Genomic DNA, 13670 nt, shown 5'->3' with positions numbered 1-13670 from the left:
TAATGTAAACCATGGACTACTTAATAGTACAATTATAAAAATACTTTCATCAACTGTAACAAACATACCACATTAATGCAAGGTATTAACATTAAAGGTTTCCCTGCCTGGGTTGGTGTCTTGGCCCCACCTTGCTGTGTTCCTGGGCAAATTACTTCATCTATAAAATATGCTTACTTTATACAACTGTTGTGAGAATTAAGAGATAATGTATGTAAAGGACTTGGCACAGATACTGTGCACAGTAAGTGCCCAATAAATGCTGACTGTCAATCTACTGGAAACTCACAATACTGAATATATTATCAAAAGGAGAGGTAAGTCAAGTCATTTTGTAAACTTGCTTATGGACCCTCAACCAGTGTGAACTGCTCCTGATGATAACGGGCCAAGGTGGCCCTTAGTGCCCGTGTGAGTACCCGCCACGGTCCTGAGGGGGAGCAGTCTGGTGCACAGGGAGAAGGCTGCTGCCAGTGAAGCCCAAAGCTAATCATCAGCTCTTCAGGGGGAGACAGGATCTAGACAGCTGCCAAAAAATAGCCACAAATCTTTCCCATCCCAACAAGGAAAAAAAAAGGGGGGGGGGGGGGGATGAGGGAATTGAAATGAGAATTGAACTGAAAAGCCATGGTTGTTTCTTGGTTAGCAACATACAACTGATCTGTAAGCTTGGGGGAAAAAAAGGGGAAGAAAGAATAAAGCCAGGTGTTTCTTATCCTGTCCAATCTGCTGCCTCTTTTGTAGTCCTTTCTTATAAAGCTTGAAATTCAGAAGGACAAATTCTGAAGCAGATTATTTAAAAATGGGTAATCTTAGTTAAGCACACATGATGTTTTCCTCCTTTTAAAAGTGCGTATGTAAAATTTTTCTGCATGTGAGGTATTTGGTTACTATTATAAAGTCATTCTTTTCTAAAAGTATATTAGGCAGAACTATAGCTGAGTCCATGCAATTTTTAAAATCCCTATGATATTTATGCCTTCAGAATTGGAATAACATATCTGAGATGGGTTTATATACATTTACATTTATATCAATTATAAAAATAAAAGAGAAAAATCAAACAAATTTATTTAAAGTCATTTTAATGACTAGTATCTTCTCACAAATACTCCCCCAGAAGACAGCTTTTTCTTCACTTGCCTCTTCTCTTTGCTTGATTCACAAGAAGAGTCATCACCCTACAACAAAGGAAGAGAGCTAAATAAAATTTCTATGTTAGCACACATTTTCATCTTTCTACACTACCTGTTCCAAAAGAAAAAAAATAGCCCACAGTTGATATATTAGCATGGTTAAGTTTCTTTAAAGATTTTGTGTAAAGTCCCAAATCTGAAGTACCAGCGCATAAGTCATAAGACTGGGAGGCACCTTGAGATACCATTAAGTCGTAACCTACCTAATATATCCCCAGAAAGCTAACACCTATTTCTGTTTCTATCTTATTCTCAAATTTGATAACATACTGCTAATTGAAATGCTGAAAATGTTAAGTAAAGTATGTCAACTAGTATGTCAACCTCTGGATTCTTTGCAAGCCTCATACACAGTTCTAGGAATCACATATCCTGGCTCCTCCATTCCCTCCTCTTAAGTTCCCACAGCACACTATCCATCCCTCTGTTGCTCTCATCTCAGTTTCTACTTTGCTCCTCACCCCACCCACTGTCTCTGAGAATATTTCTCATTCATCATGGTATTTCCAGGACCCAGCACAGAATAACCACTTAATAAATGCTATGGGAAAGAGGAAGGGAGGACTAGGAACAAAAGGGATGCTCATTATAAGCCAACTTGGCAGATGAACTCACTGCCCTCCCCCCTATGTGGGATCCGACATCCAGGAGTATAAATATACCTGGCAACGTGGACTATGACTCCCAGGGAGGAATCTGGACCTGACATCATGGGCTGGAGAGCACCTTTTTGACCAAAAGGGGAATGTGAAATGAAATAAGTTTCAGTGGCTGAGAGATTCCAAAAGGAACCAAGAGGTCACTCCAGTGGGCACTCTTACGCACAATATAGATAATCCTTTTTAGGTTCTAATGAATTGGAATAGCTAGCAGTAAATACCTGAAACTATCAAACCACAACCCAGAACCCTTAACTCTTGAAGACGACTGTATAACAATGTAGCTTATGAGGGGTGACAATGTGATTGGGAAAGCCATGTGGATCACACTCCCCTTTGTCCAGTGTATGGATGGGTGAGTAGAAAAAAAAAAGCACCCAGTGTTCTTTTTTACTTTAATTGTTCTTTTTCACTTTAATTTTTATTCTTATTACTTTTGTGTGTGTGGTAATGAAAATATTCAAAAATTAATTCTGGTGATGGACGCACAACTATATGGTGATACTGTGAACAACTGATTGTAAGCTTTGTATGACTGCATGGTATGTGAATATATCTCAATAAAATTGAATTATTAAAAAAAGATGTTCATTAGCTATTAATCGTCTCAGGAATTCTTCCATTCAAAAATGTCCTGTACCCAATTAGGCAAGACAGTCTGAACATGAGGTCTCCAAGACAGCATGAGGCACGTGTCAGCGCAGAGAGCTCATGGCTAGTCAGTATTCTCCAGGGTGTTCTGCCCATGTTTGCTTTAATAAGCTCAGTCGCCTTAACTCACATAGTAATGTGACAACATGGGAGTAAGCTGCCGTCAACCAAACACCCCCTGGAAAAATAGAAGCATGCATCTGTTGCCTCCCCGTCTCTCAGTTGAAAACTTGAGAAAGGATTAGATGGTGAAACTGCTAGCCCTTTCTTATAGTGGTAAGGCACTGGTGGGCACAGTGATTGATACAGAAGTTCTCTTGCCTTAAAAAAGCATACCAGCAAACCTTTTTTGGGCACTTAGCATATCGCAAGGACTGTACTTCATATCTTACATACATATATCTCATTTAATATAACGAGGTAAGATAGGCTGTATTACCAACATTTTATAGATAAGAGAACAGAAGTTAGAGGTTGAACAACTTCCCCAAGGTCACAAACTTAGTAAAGTGACAGGATTCAAAACCAGATCATTTGTGATACCAAAGTTCATTTTCTCAAAACTAGTCCTCAATCCTGTCTTAAAGCAAAAAAAAAAAAAAAAAAAAAAAAAAACATTCAGCTCCTGCAACCAAACTGTACATTGTATACACTGTATATACTGTAGGCGTACAAAAAGGAATAAGATCTGGTTCCCACTCAGGAGTCTGCAGTGAAAAAGCAGATATAAAAGAAAGTGCTTAACTCATGGCCTCCATGCCCAGGTTTTAGGAGTCCCTCAATATGATTCAAGGATAGATGGATACAAAGATGTCCATGAAACAAAAACACTAGGTTACGACAGGATTTTAACTTCATCCAACCAGCATGGAATTATAGAAAGGACAAAGAAAAAAACGTTAGCTACTTGTCAAAGCTAGCCAATTTTCTAGTCTTTAATAATTAGTCATACGACTTCCAAAAACTGTAATACTGACTTTTCTTTACCTTTCACGTATGCTAACTCCTTGGAAGTCTTGAGGATTCCAAATATCCTTGAAATAATGGTTACATACCAACGCCTGTACTAACACCAAGTATGTAACTTGTTCTTTCACTCCAAATCTATTACCACCCCACCTTGTGGCAGGAATTCTGCCAACTCCCATGTTCTCCTGAAAAGTAGAAATATATATTGCTCTTCTCTTGCTACCTAAATGGGACAGTCTTGGGGGGGTGGGGAGAGGGAGAGTCACCTAAGCTGCACACCTTTTGAGTCATTCCAAATTGATTGTCTCCCTGGAAATTCTTTGCTTTTTAGCTATTTAAAAATTCTCTTTTCTTGCTCAGAAACATCTGTACTCAGGCTTGGGTCTGATTTAATACTTCACAGCCCAGCCCACCTCAAACCTTGCCCTCTACCAGCAATGTGGAGCACTTCAGGAGAGCTGACTCAAGCTCCCTGTACTCTGGGACCATCATTCTTTGCCATTCTGCTTTCGGTTACACCCAATTTATGCAAATGAACAAATGTTACCCCCCCCCCATTCTTTTAATCCACTCTGGTGGGTGCAGACTTATTGTGGGTGGGATCTTTTGGTTAGGTTGTTTCCATAGAGATGTGACCCACCCAATTTTGGGTGGGACCTTTTCATTAGATTATTTTCATGGAGATGTGACTCCACCCATTCAAGGAGGGTCTTAATTAGTTCACTGGCATCCTCTGTGAGAGGATAAAGGGCAAAGACATTTTGAAGAGAGCTGATGCAGACCCAAACATTTGGAGATGCTAAGCTATGAGAAGAAACCCAGAGTTTGCCCCAGAGAAGCTAAGAGAGGACCCCCATACACTCAGAGAGAAACACCTTGGGAAAAACAAGAACACACAGGAGCTGAGAGAGAAAAGCTAAGACAAAAGCTCAGAGACATTCTGGAGAAAGCACCGGAAACCAGAAGCTAACCCTGGGAGAGGCCCAGCAGACTCCAGTCCTGTACCTTCCCATGCGACAAAGGAACCCCAGATGCCATCGGCCTTTCTTCAGAGAACGTTTTGTCCTATTGAAGCCTTAACTGGGACATTTTCATGGCCTTAGAACTGTAAATTTGTGAACTAATAAACCCCCATTGTAAAAGCCAATCCATTTCTAGTATTTTGCATTTGTGCAGCTTTAGCAGACTGGAACAATCTATTTCTCACGTCAGTTTCTTTTGTAGCTTCTTTCTACCCATTTGTACTTTTTATGACTTCAAGCATTTTTATATTCCAGAGTTAGATTCTGAATTCCAGATTCATAATTCCTGCAGGGAATGGTAAAAATAGCCAAGGTTTTGGAGTACAAAGACTAGAGATTGAATATTGAATCCACCATTACCAGCTGTGTGAATTCAGATAAGTCACTTAACCTCTCCGAGCCTCGGAATTCTCATACGTTAAATGGGGGCAGATCAAATGGCATACAACATGTGAAAGAACTTTGTATAGGTAAGGTACCATACAAATGATCATTTTTATTACTCTGTAATCCAAGCAAGGATACTATGACAACTTCAACTCTTTCTACTTTCTTACTTTTTCTACTCTTAAAATCTGTCTGTTGGAGGAGCTGAAGCTTTGTGAAATGGACTCCAAAGTCCTTTTATTGATAATTTATAGTATTAAAATATACATATTCTCTAGCTGTTTTTAGAATCTTAATAATTTCTCTGTTTATAAAAAATATTTTCTACTTATATGGCACAATCATAACAACAATAACACTGCACACTTACTATGAACCAGGACTGTTCTGGCCCTGCTTAGAACACACACACACTTTTAATCCTAGCAGTAACTCTAGAAAGTATAAATTATTATCTCCAGATTACAGATGAAGCACAGAGAGGTTAAAAGACATGACCAAGCCACAAAGTTGTAGCCAGGATTCAAAACCAAATAGTCCAGTGCACAGCCTGAATTCTTTAGCCACTCTTCTATACTACTTCTCAGAAAAGATAAATGTGTTAAGAAGGACACCAACCATAGCCACCAAGCTGGGGACCTGAATTTTCTGCAGTGCCTCCCTGAGTTGATCCACCTCTGCTCGATACCCATCCAGCTGACATTCTAATTTTTCTCTACGCAGTCGTTCATACTCCAACTGGCCCTGCAGCTCTTTGACAGTCCTGTCAAGAAAACACATTTTTTTTTCAATCAATCTCTAATGTCAACTACCAAATATTTTTGGTAACAGTGAAAAGCCTCCATGTATCATATTTAAGGCAAATACAACAAAGAAATCATTTATTGAACAAATATATATTGAGTGTCTACTGAGCCTGCACTGGCCTAGTCACTGGGGACACAGGAGTGAACAAAACATACCAAAATCTGTCCTCATGGAGGTGACGTTAGTAGTGGGGAAGAGGACAGACAATAAACAAAATAAATAAATAATAAATAAGTATATGGTGTACAAGCCATTGAAAAGTGTTAAGGGAGAAAAAAGCCAGGGAAGAGGGATATAAAATGTCGTTGGAGGAGGGGTTTAACAATATTCAGTGGCTAGGGAAGGTCTTTGTGAGAGAGCTTCTGATCAAAGTCCTGTAGGAAAAAGAGCGAGAACCATCTGGCAGAAAAGCGTTCCAGAGAGAGGAAATAGCAAGTTCAAAGGCCCTAAGGCAGAAGTATGCCGGGTGAGTTGGAAGAAAACAAGCAGCCCATGTTGCTGGAGTAGTTTAGAGAATCAAAGGGAGGGATACCAAGGGGCCAGAACAAGTAGGGCATTTAAGTCATAATTAAGACTTTGCTTTTACTCTGAATGAAAAGGGAAACAGTGGAGGTTTGAACAGAGAAATGTCCGACCTGACTTCAGTTTTAACATTACTCTGGATGCTGCGTTGGGAATAGACTGCAGGGTATGAGGCCAGGACAGGAGTCTGGAGACCTATTAGCAGGGCATTTAAGTCATAATTAAGACTTTGCTTTTACTCTGAATGAAAAGGGAAACAGTGGAGGTTTGAACAGAGAAATGTCCGACCTGACTTCAGTTTTAACATTACTCTGGATGCTGCGTTGGGAATAGACTGCAGGGTATGAGGCCAGGACAGGAGTCTGGAGACCTATTAGCAGGCTGTTAAAATAATCTAAATAAGAGATGTTGTGGCTTGAACCATGGTTTGTTTTTTGGGGGACTGCAGTGTGTTTTTTTTTTTCTTACCTTATAACTGGATGATAAAAGGAATAGATGAAAGGAAATGAAATAAGCTTCAGTGGCAGAGAGATTCCAAAAGGAGCCGAGAGGTCACTCTGGTGGGCACTCTTACGCACACTTTAGACAACCCTTTTTAGGTTCCAAAGAATTGGGGTAGCTGGTGGTGGATACCTGAAACTATCAAACTACAACCCAGAACCCATGAATCTCGAAGACAGTTGTATAAAAATGTAGCTTATGAGGGGTGACAATGGGATTGGGAAAGCCATAAGGACCACACTCCACTTTGTCTAGTTTATGGATGGATGAGTAGAAAAATAGGGGAAGGAAACAAACAGACAAAGGTACCCAGTGTTCTTCTTTACATCAATTGCTCTTTTTCACTCTAATTATTATTCTTGTTATTGTTGTGTGTGTGCTAATGAAGGTGTCAGGGATTGATTTAGGTGATGAATGTACAACCATGTAATGGTACTGTAAACAATCGAAAGTACGGTTTTGTATGACTGTGTGGTATGTGAATATATCTCAATAAAATGAAGATTAAAAAAAAAAAATAGAATTCCTGAGAATTCTATTCAATAGAAATCCCACACTAAGAGAGTATTTCTGCTGAGTTGAGGGCCAAGTCCCAAGAAGAAGAATGTAAGAGTGCAATGGTAGCTCTGGTACAGAAGTGAGTGGGGTTAAGACTGGAGATGAGGAAAAAGAATGTCAACTGTGGAAGCCTAGAAGTTCAACAAATACAGGAAAATTATCCCCAGAACAGAGTAATTCAACTACATTTTATTGTATTATAATGAGTTTGATTTAACTAATGATATAATAAAATCAAAGGACATCCCTCAAACTGATACTTATCCACTTTTTCTTTACAACTAGATCTAAATCCAGGAGTTTTTTCCCTCAAAAATAAATATCTAAAAATGCACTCAATGTGAAGTGGAGAACAAATGCTAGAGAAGATTTAAAGCTTATTCAGGGTGCAATTTAGAAGAAATACTGCGTTCTCAGCTGACACACAGGTACATTATGACACAAAGGCTAAATCAATCTTTAAAAAAAATAAATAACATTTCTGTTGAGAAATCACTTATATCAATAGTATTACTTCACAATGATAGACTATTTTGTAACCATCAGAGTTAAAAGTTCCACTAAGGACAATTAAAATCTCATATGTTCTTAAACAAGAGAGTTGAAGTCACAGAGGCTCAGGCTCAAATGCTGGCTCCACACCCCACCCACCCCCACTATTCTGACTTTAGGCAAGTTACTTAACCTTTATATTGTCTTGGTTTCTTAACCTGAATAGAAAGAATAATAATACCTCATGGAGTTCTGAAAATCACATGAAATAATGTCTCTAAGGGGTTTTCTACGATATAATTGCCCCACCATGAAGCATTCTGCTATACTACAACGGATCTAAGAACCTTCTGCTAGGCTCTTGAGGCAAAGGCTAATAATGAAAATATTCTACATCTCAAAACACCTTAAGCAGAACAGAGGCAGTGGGTGCTAGCTAACTATACCATGTAATTTGTGAGAGGGTTTCCTGATTTAAAAAAAAAAAAAAAAAAGCTCTGTCTCAGCTTCCTAGAGTCTAAAATCATAGAGTATTTCTGCTTAAGAGCTTATCTTCTGTTCAAACTCCCAAGTACCCATAGAAGAATAACACATTAATCCTTATCAAGGATTTAGACTTTAGACTGAATATGTTTACCAAATCTCTTTTTGAGGGTAAATTCAGAAGGGGGTAGAGGAAAGGGAAACAGGTTTTAAGAGCTTGAGGCAAAGAGATGCAACCAAAGGAAAGAACAAAGAAAGTAGAAAATGGGGAAGAGAATTTATGTGTACTGCTCCTTACAGATCATGTTTTGACTAAACTACATCTTCAGTCATATCTTTCTCTGTTCCCTGTCCGCTCTTGGAAAGCAGATCAGCAGGCAGACGGTGGGAGGAAGGATGCACTAGGCATCCTCTATTCCAGCAACCATTAATTAATTAAGGAAAGTGGTGCCAAAGATTCAGAGAGCCAAATCAGGATGCAGTTGAAAGGTGAGGGCAGCTATACAACTGCTCACTGAGCCTGGACCCCAACGCATTCACTGTGGGGGATACTATATTGAAGGAACACAGGCCTGGATCTCAGATTCCTGAGGAGGCAGTCCAACCTGACGGGGATATTTAGAGACCGTGTCACCCATGCTGGGGAGAAGCTCAAAGTAGCTGTGGTCTCAAAATCATCTTAACTCCTTCTACATCTGGGGGCTTAAGAGGAAAATGAGATGGAACATAATCTTTGACAGGCATGAAAGAACAAGTTGCTGGTCAACAAACCCTCTCATGGCAATTATAGGGGCAATTTAAAACAAAACATTAAAGTTTTGAAGACATTACTTTTCAGATTCAAGTCGTTCTTTCTTCTGCTTTAGATCTTCGTCTGTTATTCCTCCCAAGTGCTTATAGTTGCTCTCAGCAATTTCCAGGAGGTGCTTCAATTCTACAATTTTCTTATAAGCTCTCACTGTAAGACAGAGTTGAATAGGAACCTGGTTTAGCCAGCTACAGGTGCGTGTGCTCACAGGCTGCTGGTCCACAGAAGCATCTTCTTCCTCTAAAGCCAGTGTCTGCGCAGCCTGGGGAGAAGGACGGGGGAGGGAGCACATGCCCGGAGGGGGAGACACCAGCAGTGGAATGCAGGATGAACAGTAATGGAATATTACCTACTCGGGATTTTTTCCCTGCTATCGAAAAAATGTACTACTTTATTATGACTATTAATACTAAGAATAAGATTTAAAGAGGACTAGCAGTGTTTTAGGACTAGTGGTATATTACAGGACCATGTATAATCCACTGTATGTCATGAAATAAGAAAAAGTGAAATATGCTTATTTAAAACAAAGCAGAATTAAGCCCCCTAAATTTTGTAATTAGTCACTTCTAATATCTATGCAAGAGGATACTAAGAGAAGGAAGTGTGTTGAGAGCTGCTGTTAGCTATTCTCCAACTATAAAAACTGATTTTTTCATACTTTATGGCATGGTTCTCAGCCTGCAGTGACTTTCTCCCCCAGGGGGCAATGGCCAATATTTGTAAACATTTTTCCTTGTTACAACTGGGAGGATGGGGGAGAGATGGATGCTACTGACAGCCAGCAGGTAGAGGCCAGGAATGCTACTAATCATCCCATAATGCACGGGACAGCCCACAAAAAGGGAAATATCTGGTCCAAAATGTCAATAGTGCATAGGTAGAGAAACTCTGTTCTCTGCGGTCAGTTCAGTAAATCACAGCTGCTTCTCCCTAATACTTAGTACTTTAATTTACCTAACAATTGGTTAGTGCTGCAGTTTTCAAATCAGGCTATGCACAGAATCAAGTGGGGTGCCCATCCCAGACCTACAAATTCAACTATCTGTATTTAGGTAAAAGCTCCTCTTACAATTCTAATGAGTAGACAGGGTTGTAAATCACCATAACTACTAGCAAGCAAGATGAATAAAGGCTGCAAGAGCTGTGGCTATTTGGCTTGTATAATAATTTAATATTTGAAAGGCTATATTTTGAAACAACTGTTCTAAGCAGTCCTCAGAGGGAAGAACTAAGGAGTAATTAGAATTAGCTCCAGGAAGACAGATTTCAACATAAAGGAAAAACTTCCCAACAAAAACAATAAAAGCTACCATATATTTAGGAGTGCATATAATGTGCAAGACACTATCTCAATATACCTTATACAATTTAATCCTCAGAAGAACCCTGTCAAAGATGGAAATGGGACCCTGGGCAATAGTGGGTGCTTTATCACTGAAGGCTGGATGGCATGTGACAGGAATGCTGAGCCAGCTGTCAGACCTCAAATGGCTATAGGGTTCTATGAGGCCAGGGTCCTAAGCAGGGTTCACAAAAGAATGCTCTGAATTGAGGGAGGCTCAGTTCCAGGAGGTCTAGGATAACAAGAAATTCAACCAGTCCCCTGTAAGTGCTCTGACAAAACCTAATATCCCAAGACAGGTTTAGTCCTTTGGTTTTGCCCTTGAATAAAATTAAGAGGGACAATAAAGTAGCACCTAACTTTATATATAGGTCCCTCTGCTCACTGCAAACATCAAAGCATGGCAAAGCCATGAGATACCACTCTATACCCACTAAAATGTCTATCGTAAAAAAATTCACACAATAACAACTGCTGCTTGTGAGAATGTAAACTAGCGCAGCCACTCTGGAAAACGGGCTGGTAGTTCCTCAGAATTTTAAACACAGAATGACCATATGATCCAGCAATTTCGCTTCTAGGCATATGTGGACCAAGAGAAATGTCCACATAAAAGCTTGTACATAAATATTCACAGCAGCATTTCTCATAATAGCCAAAAGTGAAAACAACCCAAATGTCCATCAATTGATGAATGGATAAGCAAAATGTGGTACAGCCATACAATGGAATATTATTAAGCCATAAATAAGGAATGAAGGACTGATCCATGCTACATGAATGAACCTTTAAAAGTTTAAAATGTTATGCTACATTATTATTTTGTAAATAAGTCAGTCACAAAAGACCACATATGATATGATTCCATTTATATGAAATCTCCAGAATAGGTAAATTGATTGAGACAGAAAGTAGATTAGCAGTTGCCTAGGGCTAGTGGAAGATAGGAGAGGGGATGGTTGGGGTTAATGGGGAGTGACTACAAATGGGTGTAGAGTTTCTTTTGGGGATTCTGGCAATGTTCTGAAATTAATAGGGATGATGGTTGCATAAACCTGTGAATATACTAAAAACCATTGAATTGTACAATTTAAATGAGTGAACTGTATGGCATATGAATTGTCCTCAATAAAGCTGTTTAAAATAAAGCTGTCAGGCAATTGTGCGCAGGCATGGGAGTGGACTGCAGGGAGAAGTGATTACTAAGAAAATTTTACAAGAGAAAGGGAATTTGGGGACTTGATCGAACTGATTTGAAGTTAAGCAAAACAAGAAACGGAGAGAGATTCAAGAAGGCTGATTAGGAGAAATACAGCAAAATTCTTCTCCATGAAAAACACTAGATAAAAGAAAGAAAGTGCTCCAGAATAGCAGTTTCAGGGTTCAACTGGCTGGACAAGGTCCCCTACAGCTGCAGTGACTATGCACTTGGTGAAACCAAGAAACTGCGTTCAGAATCGAGTGTCTGACCTGCTGGGGAAACAGCACTCAGCAGCCACAGTGGGGAGAAACCTGGGGTCAGCGTTTGGAGGCAAGTTAGTTTAAAATCCAAAAGTGGCTGTGGATCCGGTAGTGAGAGCTGCACAGTTGAGCGCGGTGGGGAGTGCCTTCCACACCCTGGGCACCTGCATCAGTATCTGGCATGGGTGATAGTCTTTCACACACCACAGCTAATTGTCCCGGAGCCAGGAACGGGACGCTGCAGCAGGCAGAGGACCACGGAAGTGGGAAGTTACCACGCCCCATAAAGCCATCTTTTAGCGGGCTGGGAGACACCCCTTCACAGCACCACAGCTGAGAGCTCCCCGTGGGGATTCTGCTCACCTGTGACGTGCAGTCTCCCTCCATGGAGGCCCGCAGAATGCACAGCTGAGAGATAGGCTCCCTCATGGAATTACAAAGAGCCCTACACCAAATCCCAGGGATTTGTGGGCCCAAGGCAGAGAGGGATTGTGGGGAATCTGAGCTGAAGGGTTTGACTTGTGCAACAATCCTAAGGTATTACAGTCAGCCCCGGGAATGGCTGGGAATTCTGGGTCTTAAAGCCATCTTCCCTGCCTAACTGCTCAGGGCATTTGCCTCACCCTCAGGGCCGGTGGCCCCAACTGCACATGGAAAATTGGTGCACTGATTGGACCTCCACAAGGTTTGGACCCCGCTGGCTGCACAGATGAAGTTGGAGGGAACTGACTTGAGGGTAAGAGGTGGCTGGGGAGGGGGCAGTGCATCTGCTGGTAGGTCAGGGAAAGTATACTTTACAAATCTGTAGCTCTGGCAAATTATGGATAATTGTTCAACTAAGCCTACATATCCTTTTAAGAACCCTATCAAGATAAGCAAATGCCAAGAACCCAAAAACAACAGAAAATTTTAAAGCATATTAAGAAACCAGAAGATATGGATAACCCAAATGCCCAAATCAAAAAACCAGAGGAGACACAGAACTTGGAGAAATTAATCAAAGAAGTAATCGCAAACAACAAGATCATGGCTCAGGATACAGAGAACATGAAGAAGACCCTAGAAGAGCATAAAGAAGAATTTTCAAGAGTAAATAAAATAGTAGATGAGCTTATGGAAATAAAAGAAACTGTTGATCAAATTAAAAAGATCCTGGAAACACATGGGAGAAGATTAGATGAACGTGATGAACGAGTAAGTGAAATGGAAGAAACTGTTTTGGAGAGTGAAAGTACAAAAGAATGAATGGAGAAAAAAATCGGAAAATTTGAAATGGATCTTAGGGATATGATGGACTACAAGAACTGCACAAATATAAGAATCATAGGTGTTCCAGAAGGGGAAGAGAGGAGTAAAATCTAGGAAGAGTATTCAAGGACATTGTTGGGGGAAACTTTCCAACCCTTCTAAACGACATAAATTCACAAATCATAGATGCCCAATGAACTCCAAACAGAATAAATACAAATAAACCCACTCCAAGACATATTCTGATCAGACTGTCAAATGCTGAAAAGAAGGAGGAACTTCTGAAAGCAGCAAGAGAGAAGCAATTCACCACATACGAGGGAAATAACATAAAACTAAGCAGTGACTACTCAGTGGCCACCATGGAGGTGAGAAGGCAGTCGTGTGACATATTTTAAATGCTGAAAGAGAAAAATTTCCAACCAAGGATTTTTTATCCAGCAAAGCTCTCCTTCAAATTTGAGGGAGAGTTTAAAATCTTCACAGACAAACAAATGCTAAAAGAATTTGCTAACAAGAGACCTGCCCTACTTGAGGTACTAAAGGCAGCCCTACTGGCGG

The 13670-nt window shown here is 40.2% G+C and overlaps 1 protein-coding gene across 1 annotated transcript in view; it reads right to left on the bottom strand.

The window, feature by feature from the left end:
• Positions 1–1068: 1068 nt before the first annotated feature.
• ANKRD42 (ankyrin repeat domain 42) overlaps positions 1069–13670 on the bottom strand; it is a 129282-nt gene continuing 116680 nt past the window's right edge. The window contains 3 exon segments of the mRNA XM_037839766.1: positions 1069–1181; positions 5503–5647; positions 9079–9205. Coding sequence (XP_037695694.1) covers positions 1092–1181; positions 5503–5647; positions 9079–9205 — 362 coding nt within the window. The 3' untranslated portion in view covers positions 1069–1091.

The sequence above is a fragment of the Choloepus didactylus genome, chromosome 6 (assembly GCF_015220235.1).
Source record: "Choloepus didactylus isolate mChoDid1 chromosome 6, mChoDid1.pri, whole genome shotgun sequence".
Lineage (NCBI taxonomy): Eukaryota > Metazoa > Chordata > Mammalia > Pilosa > Megalonychidae > Choloepus > Choloepus didactylus.
Note: the sequence above shows the minus strand (reverse complement) of the source record. Positions and strands in the feature narration are given on the sequence as shown.